This window comes from Onychostoma macrolepis, chromosome 08 (assembly GCF_012432095.1).
Source record: "Onychostoma macrolepis isolate SWU-2019 chromosome 08, ASM1243209v1, whole genome shotgun sequence".
Taxonomy (NCBI): Eukaryota; Metazoa; Chordata; class Actinopteri; order Cypriniformes; family Cyprinidae; genus Onychostoma; species Onychostoma macrolepis.
In genome coordinates, this window is record NC_081162.1 from 5,572,785 (window position 1) to 5,597,374 (window position 24,590).

Sequence of the window (24,590 nt, forward strand, 5' to 3'; positions counted from 1 at the left end):
ACGAGCTTACTGACACCGTGACGTCCTACATCAGTTTCTGTGAGGACATGTGTGTACCCACCAAGACTTATTTAACATTTAACAATGACAAACCTTGGTTCAGTGCAAAACTCAAACAGCTTCGCCAGGCCAAAGAGGACGCCTACAGGAGTGGGGACAAAGCCTTGTACAAACAGGCCAAATACACACTGAATAGGGAGATAAGAGTGGCAAAATTAAACTACTCTGGAAAGCTAAAAAAACAGCTTTCAAGCAATGACTCTACATCAGTGTGGAACGGCCTGAAAGCCATCACCAGCTACAAGACCCCATCCCCCAGCACTGAGGCCAATCAACAACTGGCTGAAGACCTGAACGAGTTCTACTGCAGGTTTGAAAAGACTGGTCTGACACCCCACACCCGCTCCGACCGTCTCACAGCACAGCCATCCACACCCTCACCCTCCCTCCCCCCTACTGTTTCTCAGCCTGTACTCAAGATCTGTGAAGATGATGTATGCAAAGTCTTCAGAAAGCAGAAGATAAGGAAAGCCAAAGGCCCAGACGGTGTCTCTCCAGCCTGCCTCAAAGCCTGTGCTGTCCAGCTATCATCCATCTTCACATTGATCTTCAACAGATCACTAGAGCTGTGTGAAGTCCCCTCCTGCTTCAAATGTTCCACCATCATCCCTATACCCAAGAAACCAAAAATCACAGGACTTAATGACTACAGACCTGTTGCTTTAACGTCTGTGGTCATGAAGTCATTTGAGAGACTGGTGTTGGCCCACCTGAAGGACATTACTGGACCCTTGCTGGACCCCCTACAGTTTGCTTACCGAGCAAACAGATCTGTGGATGATGCAGTGTATGGGACTGCACTACATCCTGCATCATCTGGACAAACCAGGGACTTATGCAAGGATCTTGTTTGTGGACTTCAGCTCCGCTTTCAACACCATCATCCCGGACACCCTTCAGAACAAACTGACACAGCTCTCTGTACCCACCTCCATCTGTCAGTGGATTACCAGCTTCCTGACAGACAGGCAGCAGCTAGTGAGGCTGGGAAAACACACATCCAACACCCACACCATCAGCACTGGAGCTCCTCAGGGCTGCGTTCTCTCCCCACTACTCTTCTCCCTCTACACAAATGACTGCACCTCTAAAGACCCCTCTGTCAAACTCCTGAAGTTTGCAGATGACACTACAGTCATCGGCCTCATCCACGACGGCGACGAGTCTGCTTACAGACAAGAGGTTGAGCAGCTGGCTGTCTGGTGCAGTCACAACAACCTGGAGCTGAACACACTCAAAACTGTGGAGATGATAGTGGACTTCAGGAGAAACCCCCCTCCTCTCCCCCCACTCACCATCATGAACAGCACTGTGGCTGCAGTGGAGTCATTCAGGTTCCTGGGCACCACCATCTCTCAGGACCTGAAGTGGGACAATCACATTGACTCCATCGTGAAAAAGGCCCAGCAGAGGTTGTACTTCCTTCGTCAGCTGAAAAAGTTCAACCTGCCACAGGAGCTGCTGAAACAGTTTTATTCAGCTGTTATTGAGTCGGTTCTGTGCTCCTCCATAACTGTCTGGTTTGGGTCAGCCAGCAAATCAGATTTAAGAAGACTTCAACGGACTGTTAGGGTAGCAGAAAAGATCATTGGTGTGCACCTGCCCAGCCTTCAGGACTTGTACAACTCCAGAGTGAAGAAACGGGCAGGTAACATCATCAAAGACCCCTCTCACCCCGGACACAACTTGTTTGCACTTCTCCCTTCAGGCAGACGCTACAGATCTCTGTGCACTAGAACATCTAGGCATAAAAACAGTTTTTTCCCCCATGCCATCTCCAGCTTAAACAGCTAACACATGAATCATTACCGGTGTTCTGTAATTCATTCTGTAATTCATTCTCCATCTTTAATTATTGCCTCTTTCTCAAGTATTATGTAAATACACATACATATCTGTTTATTTATACAGCTGTATATAGAGTAAATAATGCACAAATCTGTACATAAATCTACTGTTCCAGATTCATACTTATTATTATTATTATGATTATTATCCATTGTTAAGTCTTACTATTTAAATGTTTTTTCTGTTCTCATGTCAGATGTGTATGTATGTATGTACCAGGAGCACCTTTAAAACCACAACAAATTCCTCGTGTGTTTGCGCACACCTGGCGAATAAAGCTAATTCTGATTCTGATTCTGATTTTAGAGTGGCCTTTTATTGTGGCCAGCCTAAGGGGCTGCTTACTCCGATTGTGAAAAGACCAGGTGTAAATGCCCTCCGAAACACATTCGAGACGGATATAAATCCGATCGCTCAAACCACTTCAGGAGGTGGTCTGGGCCGCATTCCAGACGAAACTGGACAAGTGTAAATGCATCTGGTTGTTGAAACTACATACTAACAAATTTGACTCCTCCCAAAATATTTAAATAATAAACGTGTGAGAGCGTTTTATAGGCTATATGACATGTTATAGCGGATGAGTAGCTGAGTATCTCTTCAGCAAGCAGACGCACAAACTGCCGCGAATGAAACTGAAAGTAAATCGCAGAGGCGCAACACACAATCACCTTCATTAAAAGTAGTGAGACTAACCTATCTTTCCAGTGCTGATGCCGCGCTCTCTCCTGTTGCGGTCTCTGATATTGAAATTAGCTGACAATGAATAAAATGCAGCTCATATCTATTGCTTTCATTGACATGAACTCTGTTAAATTTGCATATAGCACAGGAATTGAAGAACGGATTTATATCCGTTTTGCGAAGACACATTTATGTGGCCAAGTGTAAATGGAAACGTTTAAACAAATCAGATAGATATCCGATCAGAGAAAACGTATGAAGTGACCAGCTGTAAACAGGCCCTAAGGCACACCTGTGCAATAATCATGCTGTCTAATCAGCATCTTGATATGCCACACCTGTGAGGTGGATTGAGTATCTCGGCAAAGGAGAAGTGCTCACTAACACGGATTTAGACAGATTTGTGAACAATATTTGAGAGAAATAGGCCCTTTGTGTACATAGAAAAAGTCTTAGATCTTTGAGTTCAGCTCATGAAAAATGGGGGCAAAAACAAAAGTGTTGCGTTTATAATTTGGTTCAGTGTAATATATATATATATACATACATACATACACACACACAGCGGGTAAAATAAGTATTGAACATGTCACCATTTTTCTCAGTAATTATAAAGGTGCTGTTGACATGAAATTTTCACCAGATGTCGGTAATAACCCAAGTAATCCATACATACAAAGAAAACAATACAGATAAGTTCAGAAATTAAGTTCTGTGTAATAAAATGGAATGACCTAGGGAAAAAGTATTGAACACGCTTAAAGAAATGTATTTAATACTTCCTACAAAAGCCTTTGTTGGTAATAACAGCTTCAAGACGCCTTCAGTATGGAGAAACTAGTCGTATGCATTGCTCAGGTCGTATGCATTGCTCAGCTCTTCTATGAACTCTGATCTTAAGTTCTTTCCATAGATTTTCTATTGGATTCAAGTCAGGTGATTGGCTGGGCCATTCTAGCAGCGTTACTTTCTTACTCTGAAACCAACTGAGAGTTTTATTGGCTGTGTGTTTGGGATCATTGTATCGCTGAAATGTCCACCCTCATTTCATCTTCATCATCCTGGTAGATGCAGCAGATTTTTATCAAGAATATCTCGGTACATTTTTCCATTCATCCTTATGTATTATGACATCCAAAGAGTCCAATTTCTGTCTCATCTTACCAGACTGTATTCTCCCAGTATTTCACAGGCTTGTCTAAATTTTGTGCAGCAAACTTTAAATGAGTTTCAACATGCTTTTTCTTCAGCAATAGAGCCTTGCGTGGTGAGTGTGCATACAGGCCACAGTGGTTGAGTGCATTACTTGTTGTTTTCTTTAAAACAATTGTACGTGCTAATTCCAGGTCTTTATGAAGCTCTCCACAAGCGAACCTTGGCTCTTGGACAACTCTTCTGATAATTATTTTCATTCCTCTGTCAGAAATCTTGCGAGGAGCACCTGGTTGTGGCCGGTTTATGGCGAAATTATGTTCTTTCCACTTCCGGATTATGGCCCCAACAGTGCTCACTGGAACATTCAGAAGTATAGAAATCCTTCTGTAACCAATGCCATCAGTATGTTTTTCAACAATAAGGTTGCAAAGGTCTTGAGAAAGCTCTTTGCTTTTACCCATCATGAAATGTTTCTTGTGTGACACGTTGGTAATGAGACACCTTTTTATAGGCCATCAGCTGGGACCGAACCAGCTAATATTAATTTCCACGGACAAGGGGCAGGATTGCTTTCTAATTACTGATAGATTTCAGCTGGTGTCTTGGCTTTCTATGCCTTTTTGCACCTCCCTTTCTTCATGTATTCAATACTTTTTTCTTGTGTCATTCCACTTTATTACACAGAATTTAATTTCTGAATTTATTTGTTACTTAGATTGTTACCGACATCTGGTGAAAATTTCATGTCAATAGCACTTATAAAATATATTTACTGAGAAAAATGGTGACGTGTTCAATAATTATTTTACCCGCTGTAATATATATATATATATATATATATATATTAAAAAATAATTATATTTAATATATTTATGGATCAGTGACATGATGTCATTTTTGTCTAAGTAAATAAATAAACAATTGACAGACACAATGACCTTTCTATGATGAATACAATTAGAAATGTTTAGTTCAATAAGCTAATAATATTTATGATTTCAAATTTATGATATTTAAATAATAAAAATGTAAACTTTTTTTTTTTTTTTACAATAATAATTCATATGTCTTCACTCAAACTTATTGCAGGTCCAAGAAGAATTATGTTATTTCTTTGTACTTGATAAACCACATTAAATTATTAGTCATTTAACTGAAATTTTTCTTGACCAAATCAGGAATACAAAAATTACATTTCTAAGAATGTGGCACATAAAAAAAAATTATAATCCCATGACTGTCATAAGCAAATTCTCAATTATTCTCACATCTCGACTTCCTCCATTCTCTCCTTTGAAAGTGATCTCTGTAATTGTGGAGTTTCAAACAGACCTGATTCAGCATGTTGAGCAATTAGAATGGCAACACATGAAATCAATAAAGTAACTACAGCCCTGCTGTCTCTGTATTGATGCCAATGGCATCTAATGAGGCTTCAGAGCCCTAAGGTACACTGGTCCCATTTCAGATGTGTACTAAATTTTTAACTTTCATGCAAATGAATTAATCACTTGCGCTAACACTAATAGGCATGGGTCAATATCACTGTAGGGTGCCTTTTGGTGTCCTGTACATAACTCATTTTAATATAAAAATGACTATGAAAGGGTGTGTTATATTAGGGTAAGTTTTTATATTCATAACAAAAGCATTACTTGGCTCTTTAGATACATTTCCTAGATTTTTCTAGTTTTGTGTAAGAGGATGCGTGTTATTTTGCTATGTCCCATGCACTGCTCATTAAATTTTAATGAGAGTAGAATACAGTCAAATCATAAAATTAAAAATATTTGTTCTCTATGAATATTTTGTTAATTTTTTGTTAAATTAAGTTTGAGTGTATTGATCATTTCATAATAAGAACAACATTTTTATTTATAAAAAAAGAAGAGTTTGTCCGTGTCCGTTGAATGGTTGTCCACCCTGTCGTATTGGGGAATCCGCCCCTTTAAGAAAAGGCAATCCCCTTTAATGACATCAGGACAACAGATTTTTTGTCTCTTCAGTGGCGGGAATTTCAACGGCTGAGGTGAGCAAGTTGGTGACTTTTCAGTTGACAAATTTTCTTCATCTGAGTTTGCTTACTTGCTTTTCCTAAGCTTAACATGTCCACCCTGTCGGCATTAAATATGCCAAAAGTGATTAGAATACAGTATTTTCAAAATATGTGAGTTCAAATATACCAAATTCTATTCAACAACCAGACTAAATATTTAGCTAGTCACAGTTTGTTGTAAGCTAATATGCTAACTGAAGCTCAAAATGTCCACCCTGTCGGCCACTTAGACTCAATAGAGTGGACATAAACATGACAGGGTGGACTGAATGAAAAAGAATTGTAGGGGGGTGGGGGGTATGTCAATGTGATTGAGGATGTAATTATATTATTTATTATTATTATATTATTTGTTTAGAAGATAAATAAAAGTTTAATTTTCATATTTTGTCATGATTTGTGTGTTCTGCTTTGTGTCCACATCGTCATGTGCTGGTCCACCCTGTCTCCTTGATATTTTACAATAATATTTTAAATAATAATTCAATCATATCTATACTATCCAGTGTGTTCAATAGCTATATGTGGGGTCAATAACATACAAACAAAAAAATGCATCCAAATATCACAGTTTTCTCTAAATAAGAAACAATTTATGTGTGAATTGTATCTTTAAAAACACATGGTTTACATAAAATATTTTATGTATTTATAATTTGAAAGCAAACAAATTACCCTGTTTAGAAAAGAGACATCATACCTTTCAGAAAATATAATTTGCATCTTAATTTTGCAATGAAAACATATTTAACAGTAATGTATATGTCCATGACAGGGTGGACATATCTTATGGTTTATGCTTCGAATAATGGCCCATAATTATCTAAAAAAATGTGTGGGAGCTCAGCTAATATGTTTCTATAGTACTTGAGTGTCTACTATTTATAATATGACATAAAGCGAATGGGAAATTAAAACCAAAATTTTTGAGTATTGTGAGGATTGAAAGGCACTCTATGATATTGACCCGCATACGGTTGTTTCAAAACATCCTATAAATTGAGTTTGGTCATTAAGGCAGTGTAACCTCAATAGAAAAACAGACCTCATTCACTTTCAGTATATGGAAAAGTGTGCACAGGATATTCTTCAAAAATGTATGTTTTGTTTTCCACAGAAGAAAACAAGTTATACAGTTTGGAATGACATCGGGGTGAGTAAATGATGACAGAAGTATTAGTTTTAAATGAATTATTCCTATCATGGTGAGTGACACAATTTTTAATTAAGCTCAAAGCTGTTACCAGCGTCACCATCACAGAGCTTACAACGTCACCAGAGGTAAAATAGCTTATGGGGTTACCAGCTGGGTGATCCCAAAAACAGAGGAACAGATGCTAATGATAAAGTGCAGCTGGGATGAGATGTTGCCATTGTTGTTGTAGGTTTTTTTTTTTTTTTTTTTCCTGAATTCATCCTGTAACAGATGTGTTCCATTAAACTAGTAGTGTATAAGGTGCGTCCCAATATGCCTGTTCTGTGTCATTTTTAGTATAAATAGTGAGAGTAGTGTTCACACCCTATGGTTTACACTAAAAATTCAGAAAATAAAAAGTGCACAAGAAATTACATACTGGAGGGGCGGGCTATCAGACTCTGACGTTGGATGACAAAATATCATTATATAATTCGTAGATGGTTGAATAAATACTGCATAAAGTGTATAGTGCGTCACTCATTACACAACTCCACTCAAAGCAGAAATCTTAAAAGGATAGTCCATCCAAAAATAAAAAAATCTGTCATCATTTAGTCATCACCATGTGTTTCCAAACCAATTACTATTAATAATAATAATATTAAAATATGGGTGAAATAATATTCCATTGTTATTCATCATAACAGATATATTTATGAAAAATGAACATCGCTCTTAGGTTTTCATTAAAAATTAAAACATCATACGTGGGCTATTCTGACCCGTACTTATTAAATTATATAAAATAAAAAGTGATCATACTAAATTTTATTTAAATGATTAAAAACTTATTGGTGACAAATGTGCAAAACCTGGTTTGAAGGATATTAGCAAAGATTGGTAAAGATTTAAAATGCCATTTAATTAGATTTGGGAGCCTGCACTATGATCTTTACATAGAGTCTAATTATATCTAATGATTTAATTAAATCAAGTTCTAAATATGCCTGACAAGATTGTTTGAAGTATTGTTTAGCTGAATTCGCCTACATATTAGAGGCTGTAGTAGATCATGGTGAAAATGTATGATAGTCATTATTTATGCTCAGAAAGAATGCAAATAAACAAGACACATTCTAATGTACGGAGAATAAAATAAAATAAAATCAAGCAGTATTAAACTTTTAATGTTTTGATGCTTAAGCTCCACACATTATCAGATAGCTAATGGTCATAAACGTAGGTAGCTATATATGCCATATTTAATCAATATGGATGCATTAGTCCATCAACAGTTCCGTCACTCAGTGTTAACTGATAAAGTTATCAAGTTGATACACACTCACGTGACAGAAATATTGACTCGATCACGAGCGCATTATCAAAAATCCACTACTTCACCTTCAATTCTGTAAATACACCATCGCAATCGTCGTACATAAATGTGCAGGCATAAGCATTCTCAGCTCTAGACCATGTCGCTCGGAAAGAGCCTACATTAAGAAGTATTCAATTGAATACGAATAATAGTTATGTAACAGATTCTGGTGTATTATTACCTCGTGTGTTGAAAATGGAGGTGGCTCTTATAGCAGCACCGTCTTTGGTTTCCAAGGAAACGAAATTTACTCCTCCTCTACTAATGTACCACGAGCTTCTGATATTAATGCAGTGTTATTCCAATATTATAATCGTAGTGTTATTCCAATATTCTGATCCTAAATGGCTAAAAGAGTCAAATTAAGCAGCAGCATCTTAAACTCCGTCCGATGACTGATGAAAACTATCCATCTCACTCAAAACTAGAGCACAATCTGAAGCGTTACGTCTTTCAAGATATAAAGTAGCTACCACGATGTTACCTAATGATTTACGATATTTGCTAGTAAAGATAATAAGGTCAAACTTCCAGAGGGTGGTCACTTAAAGATCTATTTATTTATTTATTTATTCACTAATTTTATTTCATAATTTATTATTTAGGCTAAAATTATTAGATATTATTAAAATATCTTAAAAATATTACAAATAAAATATATAAATGTAGGCTACTAAAATAAAATAAATAAAATAATAAAACGAAATATTTAAATTGACTCAAACAAAGTAGCCTAATATTATTTATTTTACATATTTCAGTTAAAAAGCAGGTTAAATGTGTATGTGTAATGGACAAATCAACTAAAACCACTGACACTGACAATTTTTTTCGGACAGTCTAATGATAGCTACTGAAGGATGATGTTGCCCATCCCGTTTGCAGTCACAGAAAACACTACAGCAGTAGCTTATGTAGCCTATCTGCCAAGTAAAACGAGATTTATTTCTGATAACTCTCACAAGAAGAAAACATTAGCCTACAGCAGCATCGATTGGATCTTAACCGTTGTCTAGCCGCATTTTCTGAATGAAATAAATTGTGTTCATTCACCGCCTTTGCCTTACTACACGCTATTATGTAACCGCGGAAGTCTCCTTGAGAAATGACACTTGAAGTGTCGTCTTAATAAATAACAGCCACTTAATGTCCTCATAAACCAGTAAGTAAATAGAGAGAGACGCACAGAGGCTGCGGCTGCTCTTACCGCATCACAGGGAAGTGCTGCATCGGCTCGGCCGATATAGGGAAGCGACAGAAGAAATGCATCGGCTGTGGCTGAAGACTGAGGAAAGCTGGAGCTAAACTTCATTTTCGAATCAAGGAAACACGGCTTGGAATCGCTGCCACCAATCAAACCGCCTACGAGAGGAATTGCTCTTCGTTTCTCAAACGCCATCGGATGAATCGTTGACTTTAGGCTGGGGCTGTCAGGCAGCGAGGCCGGGCTGCTCTTGATGTTTCCTCAGTTACCGTACGAACTGTACAACACAGGCACAGCAACACAGCTCTGCCCATTCACTGCACACAGACAGATACAGCAGCTCTTCCCATTCACTGTCTAACACAAACACACACACACACACACACACACACACACACACAGACTCCCTCTTCACTTGATTCAATCTCTCTTTAACAATGTGACCCCTGGATAATGAGGTAATGTTTGTGTTTCCTCTGATTTTTTTAAAGACTAAATCTAAGGGCCTAATCTGGGTTTAAAAGTAAGCACCACCTGATTAAATAATCTAGATTTGATACATGGAGAACATGGAGAATTTAGGCACAATATATGATACAGTAACAAAATATTACTATGTCGGTTGTTTCGTTGTTAACCCCCAACACCATGCTTCTGAAAACATGTTAAAACAAGCACTTCTGAGATTATAGGCTGTCTGTGTGTGCATATTTATAACATGACAAACAATCCTGATTTAAAGGGTTATTCAAGGTTAAATCTAAATTTAAGTCACCTGAAGTCAACGTGAATTGTTTGTGCTATACATGAATAGTGTTAAATAAATGGTTTCATAAATAATAAAACGGCTGTTGAGATGGTATTCTTTTTTTAAACAGAGAAGAGGCTCGGATTTAGATACGTATTGGATACGTCATGACTTAACAAGTGCAGTGCATATTAGGCTCTTACGAATCACTGAAATCAGAATCAACAAAATACATCTTTGCAATGCAAAGCAAATGTGACACATTTTGTGTATGCATGGGAAAAAATGAAATGAAATATGAAACTAAAACCGCCAGTGTGTGGCAGCATATCATGAGTCAGTCAATAATTAATTCAGTGGTTTTGCTGTGGCTTTATTTGGAACAATTTGCAAAACTGAGCATAAACAGACATATTCTGCAAGTAATTCAATTATGTCAGAAATTATGTTTAAAAAATACCTTTATAAAACAGTTTGCCTGGGACTTAAAACTTAATCTAACTTTTGACTTAAAGGGTTAGTTCACCCAAAAATTAAAATTAGCCCATGTTTTACTCACCCTCAATGCATTCTAGGTGTATATGACTTTCTTCTTTCAGACAAATCCAGTCGAAAATTGTCCTTGCTCTTCCAAGTTTTATAATGGTAGTGGGTGGATGTTTTTTTCAACAGTCTAAAAGTAGTCATAATAAAGTGCATCCATCCATAATAAAACGTGCCTCACACAGCTCCGGGGGGTGAATAAAGGTCTCCTGTAGCGATTCAATGCGTTTTTGTAAGATAAATATCCATATTTAAAATGTTATAAACACTTTTCTCTCACTTCCACTAACTGTCGTACATGGAATCCGTCCCGGCGGATGATGTAGGACATATGCGTACACTGTAAAAAGTGATAAGTTGACAACGTAAAAAAATTGAGGAAACCTGTTGCCTTAAAATTATTAAGTAAATAATAATTAAAAAAAAATAATAATAATTAAGTGAATTGTCAAGAAAAGCGGTATAGCTGTATCTGTATTTTATAAATCTGATAAAAGTAATGACTCTTTTGGAGATATGAAGGATGCAATGCTACTTTATAGGTACTCAAAATTACATGAGATTGGCAGAAACTGCGTGTGTTGTGTCCCCTTTAATGATTATGTCATTCAGCCCCCTATATTCAATGCTGGGACACACAGATCCATCCTTCTTTTTCATGAAGAGGAACCCTGCCCAAGCTGGAGACAATGAGTGATGGATGATGCTGACTCCCAGAGACTAGAGACAAATACTTCTCCACAGCCATTTGTTTGAAAGCGGACAAGGAATAGAAATGCCCTTGATGCAGAGAAGTGCTTGGGAGGAGATCAATGGCACAGTCATATGGTCAGTTTTGGAGTTGGAGATGGCTCAAGACCAACCACAGATTGTGGTACACTGCTGGGACTCTGGACAAATCCGCAACCTCCTCCTGTAAAACAGAGACTGACAGGAGAGGGAGCAAGACTATGATCCAGGACTATGAAGTCAGACAGCATGAACACTAGGTCCTCCCTGTGGTTGCCTGATAAGGAAATTCCCCAGAGCTGTGATGCAATGATGGTGGCCAGCTCACAACCATTAAGGGAATGGGTGCTGAGGACTTGAATGGGCATGCCATTCTTGATTGCCCACTTAGCATGGAATTTCCCTATATGTTTCGGAGTCAATATGCACTGAACAGGCAGGAGAGTATGGGGGCTAAGATATGACCACCACAGTACAGATACTGACCCTTTTACCACTTTTCCATTGGGGCTGGTGCTGGAGGTGGAGCCAGTGCTCGGCCAAGGGTGGCACTCATTCAGAACTGGCTCGCATTTCCACTGGCAGGGAACAGAACCCTCTATGTCACCAACATGTGACTAGAATTGATTGTTATCTCTTGCGTACGGAGCGGGTTAATCTCTACTGCCGACCACTGCTGAACTGACATATTTAATTGTTTTCAATGTTGTTAATTTACATAAACTCCAACAGCTTTTAAAAATGGCACCTTTCAAATTGTGGTCTGTAGTGGAAACTCCACCTACTGACGTCCAGGGTTGGGAGGGTTACTTTTAAAATGTATTCTGTTACTGTTACAAATTACTTCATTAAAAAAGTATTCAGTAACGTAATCCAAGTACTGCAATATAAAAGTCATGTAATCTGATTACTTTTGGATTACTTCAAGTTACATATGTAAATAAAGTAAAAAAAAAAACAATAATAATAAAAAAACAATATCTAAGTACTTTTATTTAACTATGACTTTAAAATTAAAACTAATAAAAACTATAGTAAAAATTATTTGAAACTATTAAAAATTGTGTCTTGTTTCACCATCTAGATGTTACAGCCCGTATATATACACATTTATATAAAAGGCTGTGCAGACATCTAGTGGCTATACAGTTTAGTATTACAGTTTTATTTTTATTATTATTTTTCATTTCTTTAACATGTACAGTACAAGTAAAAATAAATATAGTTCATACACAACATTAAAAAGTGTGGTTACACTTTATTTTGATAGTCCACTTTAGACATTCTACTAACTATAAGTAACTTTGTAACTACATGTCAACTACATGTCAACTAATTCTCATTAATTTGCAATTACATGTCTACTAACTCTCAGAGTAGACTGTTACGGTAGGTTTAGGGTTAGTAGAACAAGTTGACATATACTTGCAAAGTTTCTCACAGTCAGTATGTTGTATGTTGTGGACCCATCAAAATAAAGTGTTAGAAGATATTAAGCAAGCAGTCTACTAATACTCTAATGACTGCTAGTTGACATGTAGTTGCAAAGTTACTTACTGTTAGTAGAATGTCTAAAGTGTACTATCGAAATAAAGAGTTACCAAATATTTACACCATATAGGGTACAACGGGGCTAAAGGTGCCCCGGGGTAAAAGCCGCCTTTGATATTATTTTCATCTAAACCACTAGATGGCACAAAAACATGGCTTAGCACTTTCCAAAACATTCGCTTTTCAAGATGCCCATGTATATTTATCCAATCTTCGATGCGATCGTGTGCAGCAGCGTAAAGTTGATTCTGTGCTTACTTGATCTAATATTTTGGTAACACTTTATAATAACTGCACGCTATGAATCATTAGATAAGCATAAATAGTCAGTTCATCCTTTATAAAGCATTGTCCCAACATTAATAGTCATTAGTAAGCAGTTTATAAATACAGCTATAAATGTCTTGTTCTTGATTTATAAGCATATCTATTACAAAGGAGATTTAAAGGCTCAGTTATCTTCCTAACAGAAAAAAATGGTAACACTTTAGATTAGGGAACACTTATTCACTATTAACTATGACTGTTCCCTCAATAAATTCCTAATTTGCTGCTTATTAATAGTTAGTAAGGTAGTTGTTAAGTTTAGGTATTGGGTAGGATTAGGGATGTAGAATAAGGTCATGTAGAATAAGGCATTAATATGTGCTTAATTACTACTAATAAATGGCTAATATTCTAGTGATATGCATGCTAATAGGCAACTAGTTAAGAGACCCTAAAATAAAGTTTTACCAAAAAAATAAACAAACACAACACAGTGGGAGACAGAACTCAGAAATATTTATTTCAAGATGCAAAAAAAAAAAAAAAAAAATATGAAACTGTACAACTGTACACTTGAATTTTTATTTATTTATTTTTTCTATGAAATTGCAGAGGTTTATTTTTCATTTTTTATCAAGTGTACAGTTGTACAGTATCATTTTTTTGCATTTTGAAAAAATATTTCTGTGTTCTGTATCCCTCTGTGTTGTGTTTGTTTAACTTTTCTGTTTGGAAGATAAATGAGCCTTTAAATCTGCTTTGTAAATGCTTTACAAGGTATAAATAGTCCTCACTTTAGATGAGCTCACAAAAATGGATGGCTGGCAACTACTAAATGTTTTATAACTACCTGACTTAATCATGAATTACAGCAGGAATATGTGTTAATAAAGCATTTATTAACACACTGAGCAACTATTATCGTGTCTAAATAATATGATTTATAAATGTCCATTTAAATAGTTTATTAATCATTTACTTACACTTTCTAAAATGATCTTATGAACCACTGACAACTCCTAAATAACTGGTTTGTAATTAACGTAATATCAAAAAATTATAAATTGAACATTAATAAAGTATGAAAATACAATTATTAAACATTATGGATATGCTCAATAACAAAACATTTATAGCTGTATTTATAAACTGCTTACTAATGCCTATTAATTTTGGAACAATGCTTTATAAAGGATTAATTGACTATTTACTAATGCTTAACTATTGATTCATAGTGTGCAGTTATTATAAAGTGTTACCAATATTTTATGTTTTTTTAAATGTTGTAGATTTAAGTAGCAAATGAGAATCGCTAAAATTAATGCATATATTTTGAGACAAAGGTTGGTAACACTTTATTTTAGGGTCTCTTAACTAATTTCTTATTAGCATGCACATTACTAGAATATTAGCCATTTATTAGTAGTAATTAAGCACATATTAATGCCTTATTCTACATGACCTTATTCTACATCCCTAATCCTACCCAATACCTAAACTTAACAACTACCTTACTAACTATTAATAAGTAGCAAATTAGGAATTTATTGAGGGAAAAGTTGTAGTTAATAACGAATAAGTGTTCCCTATTCTAAAGTGTTACCTAAATGGATGGTATTTGGGGTAAAAAGCGCCTCTGCTGTTGGGGCTAAAGGTGCACAGTAATTAACATGATAATTAACAGATCGCTGACTTTTCCATTTGTTGACATGACATGGTTAGATTCAGATGGTAAATCATATATTATGTTGGGTGTCCATATTAGAGATAATCACCATGTTTAGAATGAAACCATCATATTTAAAAAACATGATATTAATCATATCATATAATAAAATATCATTTGTTGTTATTACTGTAAATATAGATTCAATTATTATTGGATCTCCTTCAATACTTTCAGAATCTTTACTTATTAAAATTATTTTGTTTCTGTATTTTAAAATATATTTTTATATTAACATATTTTAATGACAGTATATTTATTTAACAAAAAATTATTTTATTTTTCAAAATAAGCAGAAAATAGTACAAACTTTACTAAAATGATTGCTCTGAATAAATATTAACTTAAACATTATTTTAAAAAACATTATTTTAGCTGAAGTATTTGTATCAATACCGTTGCCTTTTACCACATACTGGGCCTTTTACCCCGTGTGGGGGGTAAAAGGCCCCCCTTGCCACCTCATGCATTTATAAGATTTTTAAACAAAATAAACAACTGAAATGATTTATTTTCACACAAAATCTGTTGCTCCATTAATGTTCAATACAACGTAGGCTATATATTTTTTTTGCAATTATACATTTTAGGCACAGTGAATAGCACATTTTTCTTAAGGGGGGCCTTTAGTCCCGTTGTACCCTACATATTAGTCTATTTTAAAATAAGCCTACATGTCGAAATGTATGTTCAACATGTAGGTTCGGAACTAGGATGTGGGCACCGGCCCTTGGAATTTTTTGAGTGGAAAAGCACAATCCGGTTCCCAATTGGGCTCCAGCTCCGGCACCATCCCCTGTGGACAAGCAGCGTCATCTCTCCAATTCTGCTTCCAGTGTGGCTAGTGCCGGAGCCGGAGCCCAATTGGGAAGCAGGTGCAGTCAGGTGCAACTTGCCCACCTGTATGAGGTTGACCTTGATTGGAACTTCCACAACTCAGAAATCAAGAGGGGGCTCCAAGGAATCAGCCCACAACCTAAAATAAGGACCGTGGATTCAACAGGTATGCCGCAAAACCATGCAATGGTCCACTTGAATGGCAAGGTAGACCAGAACCATCTTTTAAAGACCTTGATCATCTAGATCTTGAAAGCCTGAAAATTAATACAAAGTTTCTGACCCCACACAGCAGCACCCCAGATAGCAAAACAGCTGATTACTTTTTTTTTTTACTGAATGAGGGACATACCCCTTTGCATTCAGTGTAATTTTGATTTCGCTCTAATCGTTCAACTGAAACTGCTAATTGTTATCTTCTTGAGAACATGAAATATAAACTTGATGGTGGTGGAGTAATAGGAGCAGTGTTTTTGGATCTAAAGAAGCCGTTCGACACTGTGAACCATGAGGTACTTCTTTCAAAGCTCACACTTTTACATTTTTCTGTTGAAGCTATGAAATGAATGACTTATTATTTAGCAAATCGGAGGCAAAGTGTGCGTCTTGGTAATAGTCAATCAATGTACTGAAATTGTAATATTGGAGTTCCTCAAGGATCAATTCTGGGCCCTATATCCTGTTAAGTTTGTATATTAATGACTTGCCGCTAGTCTGTTCAACTGCTAGTATTCAAATGTATGCTGATGGCATAGTTTTATATGTGCATGCTAAAAAAAACAACAAGCAGCAAACATTCTAACTGAGGTATTGGTCCATGTTTCAGATTGGCTGAGTAACTCATAATTACATTTGAATATAAGCAAAACTGTTTGTATATATTTCTCACAAAAACCGACAGTGATTCCTCATCCTGATGTATTTGTTAAAGGAGAAAACCTCAAGGTTGTTTCTGGTCGTAATTTTAGACTCCCAACTGACATTTCAAAAGCATGCCAGAAAGGTAGCCAAAATAATTACATTTAATTTGGCTAACTTTAGGCATATAAGGCCATCCTTAACAATAGAAGCAGTAAAACTTTTCAAAAACTTTTGCACTCTATGATTTTTTTCTCATATTACATATTGTTTTACTAGTTTACTAGCAAGCACAACAGTTTTAAAACCAACTGAATCTCTTTACAAACAGGCGCTTAAAATATTTGATCAGAAGACTAATAGTTATCAATATTGCAATATAGTTCAAAAAACATAATTTATTGAGTTTTGATAATATTAAACATTTGGTTGATGGTTACTTGATTTTTAAGATTTTAAATGGTTATGCACCTCCCCCACTATGCCAGTTTATAACGCAGAAGGATAATAATGGCAGAGTAACAAGAGCAACGACTAGAGGACACTGTGCTGAACAGTTTAGGCGTACAACATTTGAACGGTCAGTCTTTTCAAGTAGAGCCATTAAGTATTGGAATACTCTACCAATTACGGTGTAGTACAAATTATTCAACATTTAAATATAAATTAAAGAATTTTCATATTTGTAATCATGTGTATTTTTTTCTCTCTTTCTCTTTATGATATTGGCATTGTTATCCTTAGTGTTATTGTATGTAATTGTAAATGTTATTTTATGTTTGTGTGATAATTTACTGTATTTTAGATTTTTAGGTTGCCTTTTTAAAATCTGGCAGGGGGCAACAGATGAAAATTGGCCATTGGGGCTAACTCTGGCTTATTTACAGTATTTTACTGTTGATTGAGCACTGTCCCTGTTAAATAAATAAATTCTAAATTCTAAATCATATATTAAAATGACTTTAGCTTGAGATGACACAACGCAATTCCAGAATTACCTCTGTTTTGCAGGTTAAGCCAACTGTTGCTGTAGTGCGTCTGTGGTTTTTACACATGCATACTCATATGATTTCTGATAGGGGAAGTGAGGAAAGGTCATTATTAACGGTAGAACATAAATACACAGAAAGAGAGAGAGAGAGAGAGAGAGAGAGAGAGAGAGTTTTGTTGCTTGACAGATAAGGTTCATTTCACTTTTATCTATAGAGTGGTGACAGTGGTATATGCTAGTCAGTCACTAGTATTGTACTGAAAATGATGGCCACTAAAGTGAAAAATACAGAGACACCTTTGTCTCTGGAACAGTTTCACATTTCCGAGGATTATGGGTTTATTCTTCCTGAGCCCATGGTAGGTCATTACACTTACTGTATGCCATTTTGTTAGGTTTATTTAAAAAAACAAATAGATTTTATGTTTTTTTACACCTTGTAATAAGAATGTATTGGTGTTTTATGCAATGTACAATATTATTACAATATTATTAATATAATATAATACAACTAATATTAATTTCATGCAATGCACAATATAAATTGGCCGTTTCCTTACCAACTCATTCAAATGGTAAGAATAACGGCAATTTATAACAAAAGAAGCAACTGATTACTCTCAGGTAAAGCTACAGTTTCTGTCATTACTTGTTATAGATTTGTAACACACTGAGAGTGTCCAAATTACCGTGCTAGTGAGAAGGATTTAACAATCTATTCATTTGCATTTATATACAGTCATTATATTCAGATACAGTAAGCCTGATTGTTTGTATAAGGACACATTCGACTTCAACACTGTTTGCTTTCTAAGTGACCTTCATCTATTTGCTTTAATGGTAAATAGGTTAATACAAAACTTTGTTCTCCAAAGGTGCCATTTTATCATTTCAGTAGTTTACATTCAGAAGCCAAGAAAGCAGACAGATGGTAATCTTAGAAAACTATCTAGACCAAATTAGTAGGACTTATGTGTAAATTTGATGGCAAGTGCAGTTAATTTTTTTAGCTTCCAAGGTAGTGAATTGTTAACTTTGGCTTACATTTAGTATCTGGGTTTATGTATCTCTTTCAATGATTGGTGGAAATCTAAGAATCCACCTCAAGATGAGCTTTGGACTGTGTACTCTGTTGTATTCAACTCTTTGGCTGAAAAAAAAGCATAAATATAGTACATTTATTGGATATGATTTGACATGAATTGAATATGCAGTGTGTGTAGGATTTCCTCATATCAAATGCACATTTGCTTATACAAAGTTCTGTCATGAAACTCTAGATGGCGCAGGCTGATAGGATCTAATTCAATATGATATAATCACATCATTATTCACATGGCGAGGCATCAGAAGCCAATAAGCTTGCTGCTTGAAGGTGGGGTAAGTGATTTCTGGTAGCCAATGTTGATATTTCAAATAACCAAAACAAACACGCCTCTGCCCCAAAAGGGTCTCGCCCCTATTTTGATAGCTCCGCCCCACACATACGTTCGCAACCAGGCAACGATTAGTTCTGTGAAACAAAGCAAAACCAATGTTACTCACCTATCGAGAAGAAACAAAGCAACCTCGGCGTCTGATCACGGGCCTTCCCGCTCCTTCAGTTCTCTCCAGCGCTGATCTGATATTTACACGGGTCCTACTTCTTGCCTTATTGTAACACCATGTCTACACTGGATGCAGGCGGCATGGCGCGACAAAATACTATAGAACTCATTATAATCACTAATAATGCTGTCTACACTGGATCCGACAGTAAACTGCTGCTGCGTTCTATTTATGACGTATTGACACAAATTTCAAATTATTTTCAACGGTCGCTTTGTCGCGTCCAGTGCAGACAGACTTTAGCTATCAACTGTCGCTTCCGGTGTAGACACGGTGTCAGCCTTCTTTTGTTCCGCAGATGTTTTCCTCTTTTGTTTTTTTATCCGCCATCTCTAGCTTTCTGTCATCGCTCGGCTTGGCTAATGTCTGTCCTATGCACTGAGCGCTCTCTCGCCCGCATCATGAGTAGACATGCCCCTTACTGCTGATTGGCTACAAGTTTGTTTTGATACTCGGGCCCGATTCAGTTTTCTAAAGCATTTTTGAAAAAAATACATACCCCACCTTTAACTTTCAAACACTTGGCTAGTGTTTGCTGTAGAAGTTGCAGCGCACTTTAGAAACCCTCCAACTTCCCAGCTCCACCTGTACAGATCTGCTACTGGGTAATTTCATGTATGTTATATATGGGGATTATTTCATGTAAATTATATGCGCACAGCAGCATATCTATTCTGCCAAGACCAAACACATTAATATTGTAATGTATATTACCATGCTAAACTCTCTAAGAGAGTTGTCATGACAGAACAGTAAATATAATGAAAAATTATCAAAATATATATTACATTGCATATTACTGTGTTATGGACACATACTATAAACACCTACATTGTGTTTCAGACAGACCTGCCGGTGTACTACAAGCCCTGGATGGACATTGCCAGAAATGTGCCAGAACTCATCTCTTCCCATTCTTTGCGCCTCAGAATTCATGATGTATGAGCTTTCTTAATGAAAGTGTTTTACCTACACAGACAAAGAGAAATGAGCAGCATATCAACATTTTCCATTTCCATTCAGAATATAACCATTCTTCAGTGTTTTGTGCTAAACAGATTGTTATATATTGTTATACATTATTATAGATTGTTATATATTAATTTCATTAAACATATAAATGTATACTTTTACTTTTATTTTCCTTTCTGCCTCTCCTATCAGCCTTTCTTTCTTTTAATTTTCATTAGAGGAACTACAAAGCGTATATGGGGTTTTCATTGTTTAACCCTTTCGAACTCAAATTATGTTCCAGTTACACAAAAATAAGATTTTTTTTTTTTTTTACAATATCCTTTTGTACTTATAAATTAGAATAATTACAATTAAAATGTAATTAATTACAGTTATAATAATTTTACAGTTATTTCTAAAGTCATCTCTAATTGTTTCTGAACAATTGCATCATCCATAATTCATTTTTTAAGAAATGTAATTGATAGAATTATTCATTTTTAATTTAATTGATGGTAGCAGATAACTAGTTAAACTGTGTAAGACAAATGTGTACTTACTAACTTAAAACAAAGTATCATTTAAATAATTTTAACAAAACCAAATTCTGCCATATTTTTCTGCCATCATGCTTAATTCTAAAGAATTTATTTATTTATTTTAAAACAAAAAAGCTACAGTTTGGTATTTTGCACTCAGATTGACTTCCGATCTAATATATATATAAAATTTATTTAATTATTTAATTATTTATTTATGTTTGAGGTACCAAGTAGGAAATAAACACCAGAAAATGGTGATGGTGAGAATGGATGCAGGGTCTGAAAAGGTTAATAATGCAGTTATGATTATTCTGTGATTGTTTTGTATTCTGTATCCCATCTCAGATGCCTCTGTTGGAGACTCATTTGTTGCGGACACATCGTGAGCTGCGTTTGGCCCATCTGGCTTTGAGCATGATGACTATGGGTTACGTATGGCAGGAGGGCGAGAGAGAAACAGTAAAAGTACAACGATGATTTCATATGCATTCCAAACTACTAACAGGACTGAAGCACAGAACTGAACTGACTGACTATTTATGTTTGTCATGAACCTGCAGGTGCTTCCACGGAGTCTGTCGGTGCCATTCTGTGAGGTGTCTCAGAGACTGGGTCTGCCTCCGATTCTCATCCACGCTGACACAGTCCTCACCAACTGGAAGAAAAGAGATCCAGATGGGTAAACTCACTGATCCATATAATATTGTGTTTTTAGTAATGTTATATTGCCCTGTTTTATTTAATTAGGGTCAATATCTGCTATCAGTAGGCATTCCGGTTCATCTCAATAGCAGCTGCTTGGCAGTTTCATTATATTAGATATTATATGTTTCAACTTTGCTCCCAGAGGTCTCAGATAGATAGATAGATAGATAGATAGATAGATAGATAGATAGATAGATAGATAGATAGATAGATAGATAGATAGATAGATAGATAGATAGATAGATAGATAAACAAGAAGGAAAATTGTTCAACGAAAAATCAACTTGAAGTGTTCCAAAAATAACTAAATGTCATAAACTTGCCTAAATTTTTTTTAGAAAACATAGCCTATACTTAAACAAATTAGCTATACCGGTATTTCAGATGTGACACGTATCGTTAAGCAAACTAACCAGTATTGTTATATTTCTTTTTTATGCACAACTGGACATGGATTCAGACCTTTTTCCATGGAGTAAGTATTTTGTTTTATTAACAGAAAGTGTGTTAAATGATATTTATTTGTAGAACCAGAAGAGGGAGCCATCTCATTATGTTATGAGGGTAATATGTAAATATGAGCTATAGGAATTCAGATCATCTTTGCAGCAATTACAGATACATTTTGGTCAAGAATTAGACACCACAATGAATAACATGACACGAATGAATGAATTAATAATTCACATGTTGATGTAGTTTGTGGCTAGTGCTTCTGAAGTGTTGACCTGCCATTCATGGTAACTGTTTTGGCTTCCTGTAAGGAACTTGGAGTTGTTGTTGACATTGCCTGGCGGGGAAAGTGTAAGAGGATTTTTTCTGGTGACACTGCTGGTGGAGTTGGCAGCTGTTCCCGGCCTGAAGGTCTGACACCTTGACGAATTCACAATTCGCTGACAGAGCACTGAGCTAACTCTGAAATTGCTAGTGAATTATACAAATGACAAATAAAAAGTAATTAAACACTTTGATTAAAACATGAAATGTTGAAGTAGAAAGACTAAAATAGCATTGTCTTGTACTCCAATAATCTTTGTTTTATTTGCAACTTTGAAAACCATTTAGAGTGTGCTATTACCATCTGATAACATTACAGTACCATGGTATTGCTAGCTGTTTCTTTTTTCACAGTCTATCCTTGATGTCATCAATGGCGTCCATTATAATGATGTTGCTATGGTCACCAAAGCTCTGGATGTTGTCAGTCAGGCCATAGTCAGCATGAAACAGGCTCTTAAACTAATGCATGGTAATACTTTCAGGAGAACAGATGAAGTTGGCTGTTTTAGTATATTCATTCAAGTGGTTTTAATACTGCATGCAAAATATAAATCTTTACTGTTTCAGAATATGTAGATCCTTCCATATTTTATGGCATTATGAGGATCTATCTATCTGGGTAAGCCATATTGTAGATTTCACTGCTGTTTTTTGGATTCCTTCAGAGTTCTTCTGAATCTATAAAATGTTTACTCTCCTTCTGCATGTGGGTGTTAGATGGAAAGATAACCCATCAATGCCAGAAGGTCTTGTGTACGAGGGAGTTCAGGAGAAGCCAATGGAGTTTTCAGGAGGCAGTGCCGCTCAGAGTAGTATCTTACACTGCTTTGATGAGCTGCTGGGAGTCCAACATGAAGGCAACAGCGGTAAGAGAACCATCAGTAATTGTTCTCATGGTTAGATCATTCCTGGTTGCATGATGCATCAAGACATGTCTTTATATGAAAATTATTGTTTTGCTCTCTCAACACTGTCCAAACAGGGGCCTTCCTGAGAAGAATGAGGGACTACATGCCGCCCTCTCATAAGCAATTCATTGAAAACATCTCTAGTCGCCCGTCTCTGCGCAGCTTTGTGCTCCAGAAAGCGGATGAGCATCTAACACACACATTTCAGCAGTGTGTTGCTCGCTTGGTGGACTTTCGAAATTACCACATCAACATTGTCACCCGTTACATCACTATCCCAGCCTCCCGTGCCAAACAGCTCCGTGCCAGTAAACAGGGTTTGGCCGAAAAGCTGGACGTGATCAGAACAGCACCCACAGCACTGGAGGAAAGAGGTACTGGAGGGTCAGGGATTATGACCTTTCTGAAGACAGTGCGTGACGAAACCAAAGAAACTTCCATCTCACAGTGTACTATTGAAAACCAAGTTTTGCCAGAACCATCGATGACAGAAATACAGAAGCCTGCATCTAAGCTCACAACAGAATGATAATAGCACCAAAATATTATCACCAAAGTGAATCATGCACTACGGTAAAAGTGTTTTTATAGGTCATAACATAATTTAGGGTGAGATTACACACACAGACAGCAGTAGTTCCCATTCCCATTCTGACTCCCTCTTCACTTACTTTAGCAAGTTCTTAAATCAAACTCTCTTTAACAAGTTGACCACATAATGAGGTAATATTTGTGTTTCTGATTAAACAATCCAGATATGAAACACATGGAGAATTTATGCACAAAATATGACACTATGTAACAAAATATAACTATGTTGGTTGTTTCATTGCTAAACCCTAGCACAAAACCAAAGGCTTCTGAAAACATATTAAAACACAAACTCCTCAGATTAGAGGTTGTCTATGGTCTGTGTGCATGTTTATAACGTGACAAACAATCCTGATTTAAAGGGTTATTCAAGGTTAAATCTAAATTTAATTCATTTGAAGTCAACATAAATTGTTTGTAACCTATCTTACTTCCAAAATTTGACATGCAGTATATTAATATAAAGCAGGATATTCAATAACAAAGTTGAGACTGTGTACACTGTACATTTTTGAAAGTGTATGTCTAATAGGCTATGTGCTATAAATAAATAGTTTCATAAATAAATAAATAAATAAATGAGTTAGTATTCTTTATTGAAATGGAGTGGATTCTTGGACAATATTTTATTGTGTCTAATACATAAATCACAAAATATTAACAGTTTAATAAAAATCAATATCACATTTGCAATTGTACAATACCAAAAACTGTGTTAAAAATGTACCT

General features: G+C 35.9%; 2 protein-coding genes across 5 annotated transcripts in view; one reads left to right on the forward strand and one right to left on the reverse strand.

The window, feature by feature from the left end:
* rhobtb2a (Rho related BTB domain containing 2a) overlaps positions 1–9,787 on the reverse strand; it is a 37,795-nt gene extending 28,008 nt beyond the window's left edge. For 2 of the 3 annotated variants that reach the window (XM_058785859.1, XM_058785858.1), the window contains exon 1: positions 9,527–9,787. In XM_058785859.1, the coding sequence (XP_058641842.1) occupies positions 9,527–9,588 (62 nt within the window). In that variant the 5' untranslated portion in view covers positions 9,589–9,787. Of the gene's footprint in view, positions 1–8,500; positions 8,608–9,526 lie in introns of those variants that run through there. The other variant, XM_058785860.1, reaches the window with a different exon arrangement.
* Positions 9,788–17,292: 7,505 nt separating this feature from the next.
* Positions 17,293–24,391, forward strand: ido1 (indoleamine 2,3-dioxygenase 1). Of its 2 annotated transcripts, none has more exons than XM_058785095.1 (10): positions 17,293–17,362; positions 20,225–20,320; positions 21,223–21,342; positions 21,438–21,556; positions 22,043–22,057; positions 22,347–22,446; positions 22,714–22,831; positions 22,930–22,981; positions 23,080–23,228; positions 23,345–24,391. In XM_058785095.1, the coding sequence occupies exons 2-10, from the start codon at positions 20,255–20,257 to the stop codon at positions 23,797–23,799; spliced, it is 1,194 nt and encodes a 397-aa protein (XP_058641078.1). In that variant the 5' UTR covers positions 17,293–17,362; positions 20,225–20,254; the 3' UTR covers positions 23,800–24,391. The 2 variants fall into 2 exon arrangements, with proteins under 2 accessions (XP_058641078.1, XP_058641076.1); XM_058785093.1 differs by lacking the exon at positions 17,293–17,362 and adding an exon at positions 17,921–18,132.
* Positions 24,392–24,590: the final 199 nt, after the last annotated feature.

Coding starts and splice junctions, on each gene's coding strand:
- ido1 (XM_058785093.1), top strand. CDS start 18,037: ATGATGGCCACTAAAGTGAAAAATACAGAGACACCTTTGTCTCTGGAA. Junction 21,343..21,437: donor GCGAGAGAGAAACAGTAAAA/GTACAACGATGA, acceptor ATGAACCTGCAG/GTGCTTCCACGGAGTCTGTC. Junction 23,229..23,344: donor CCAACATGAAGGCAACAGCG/GTAAGAGAACCA, acceptor CTGTCCAAACAG/GGGCCTTCCTGAGAAGAATG.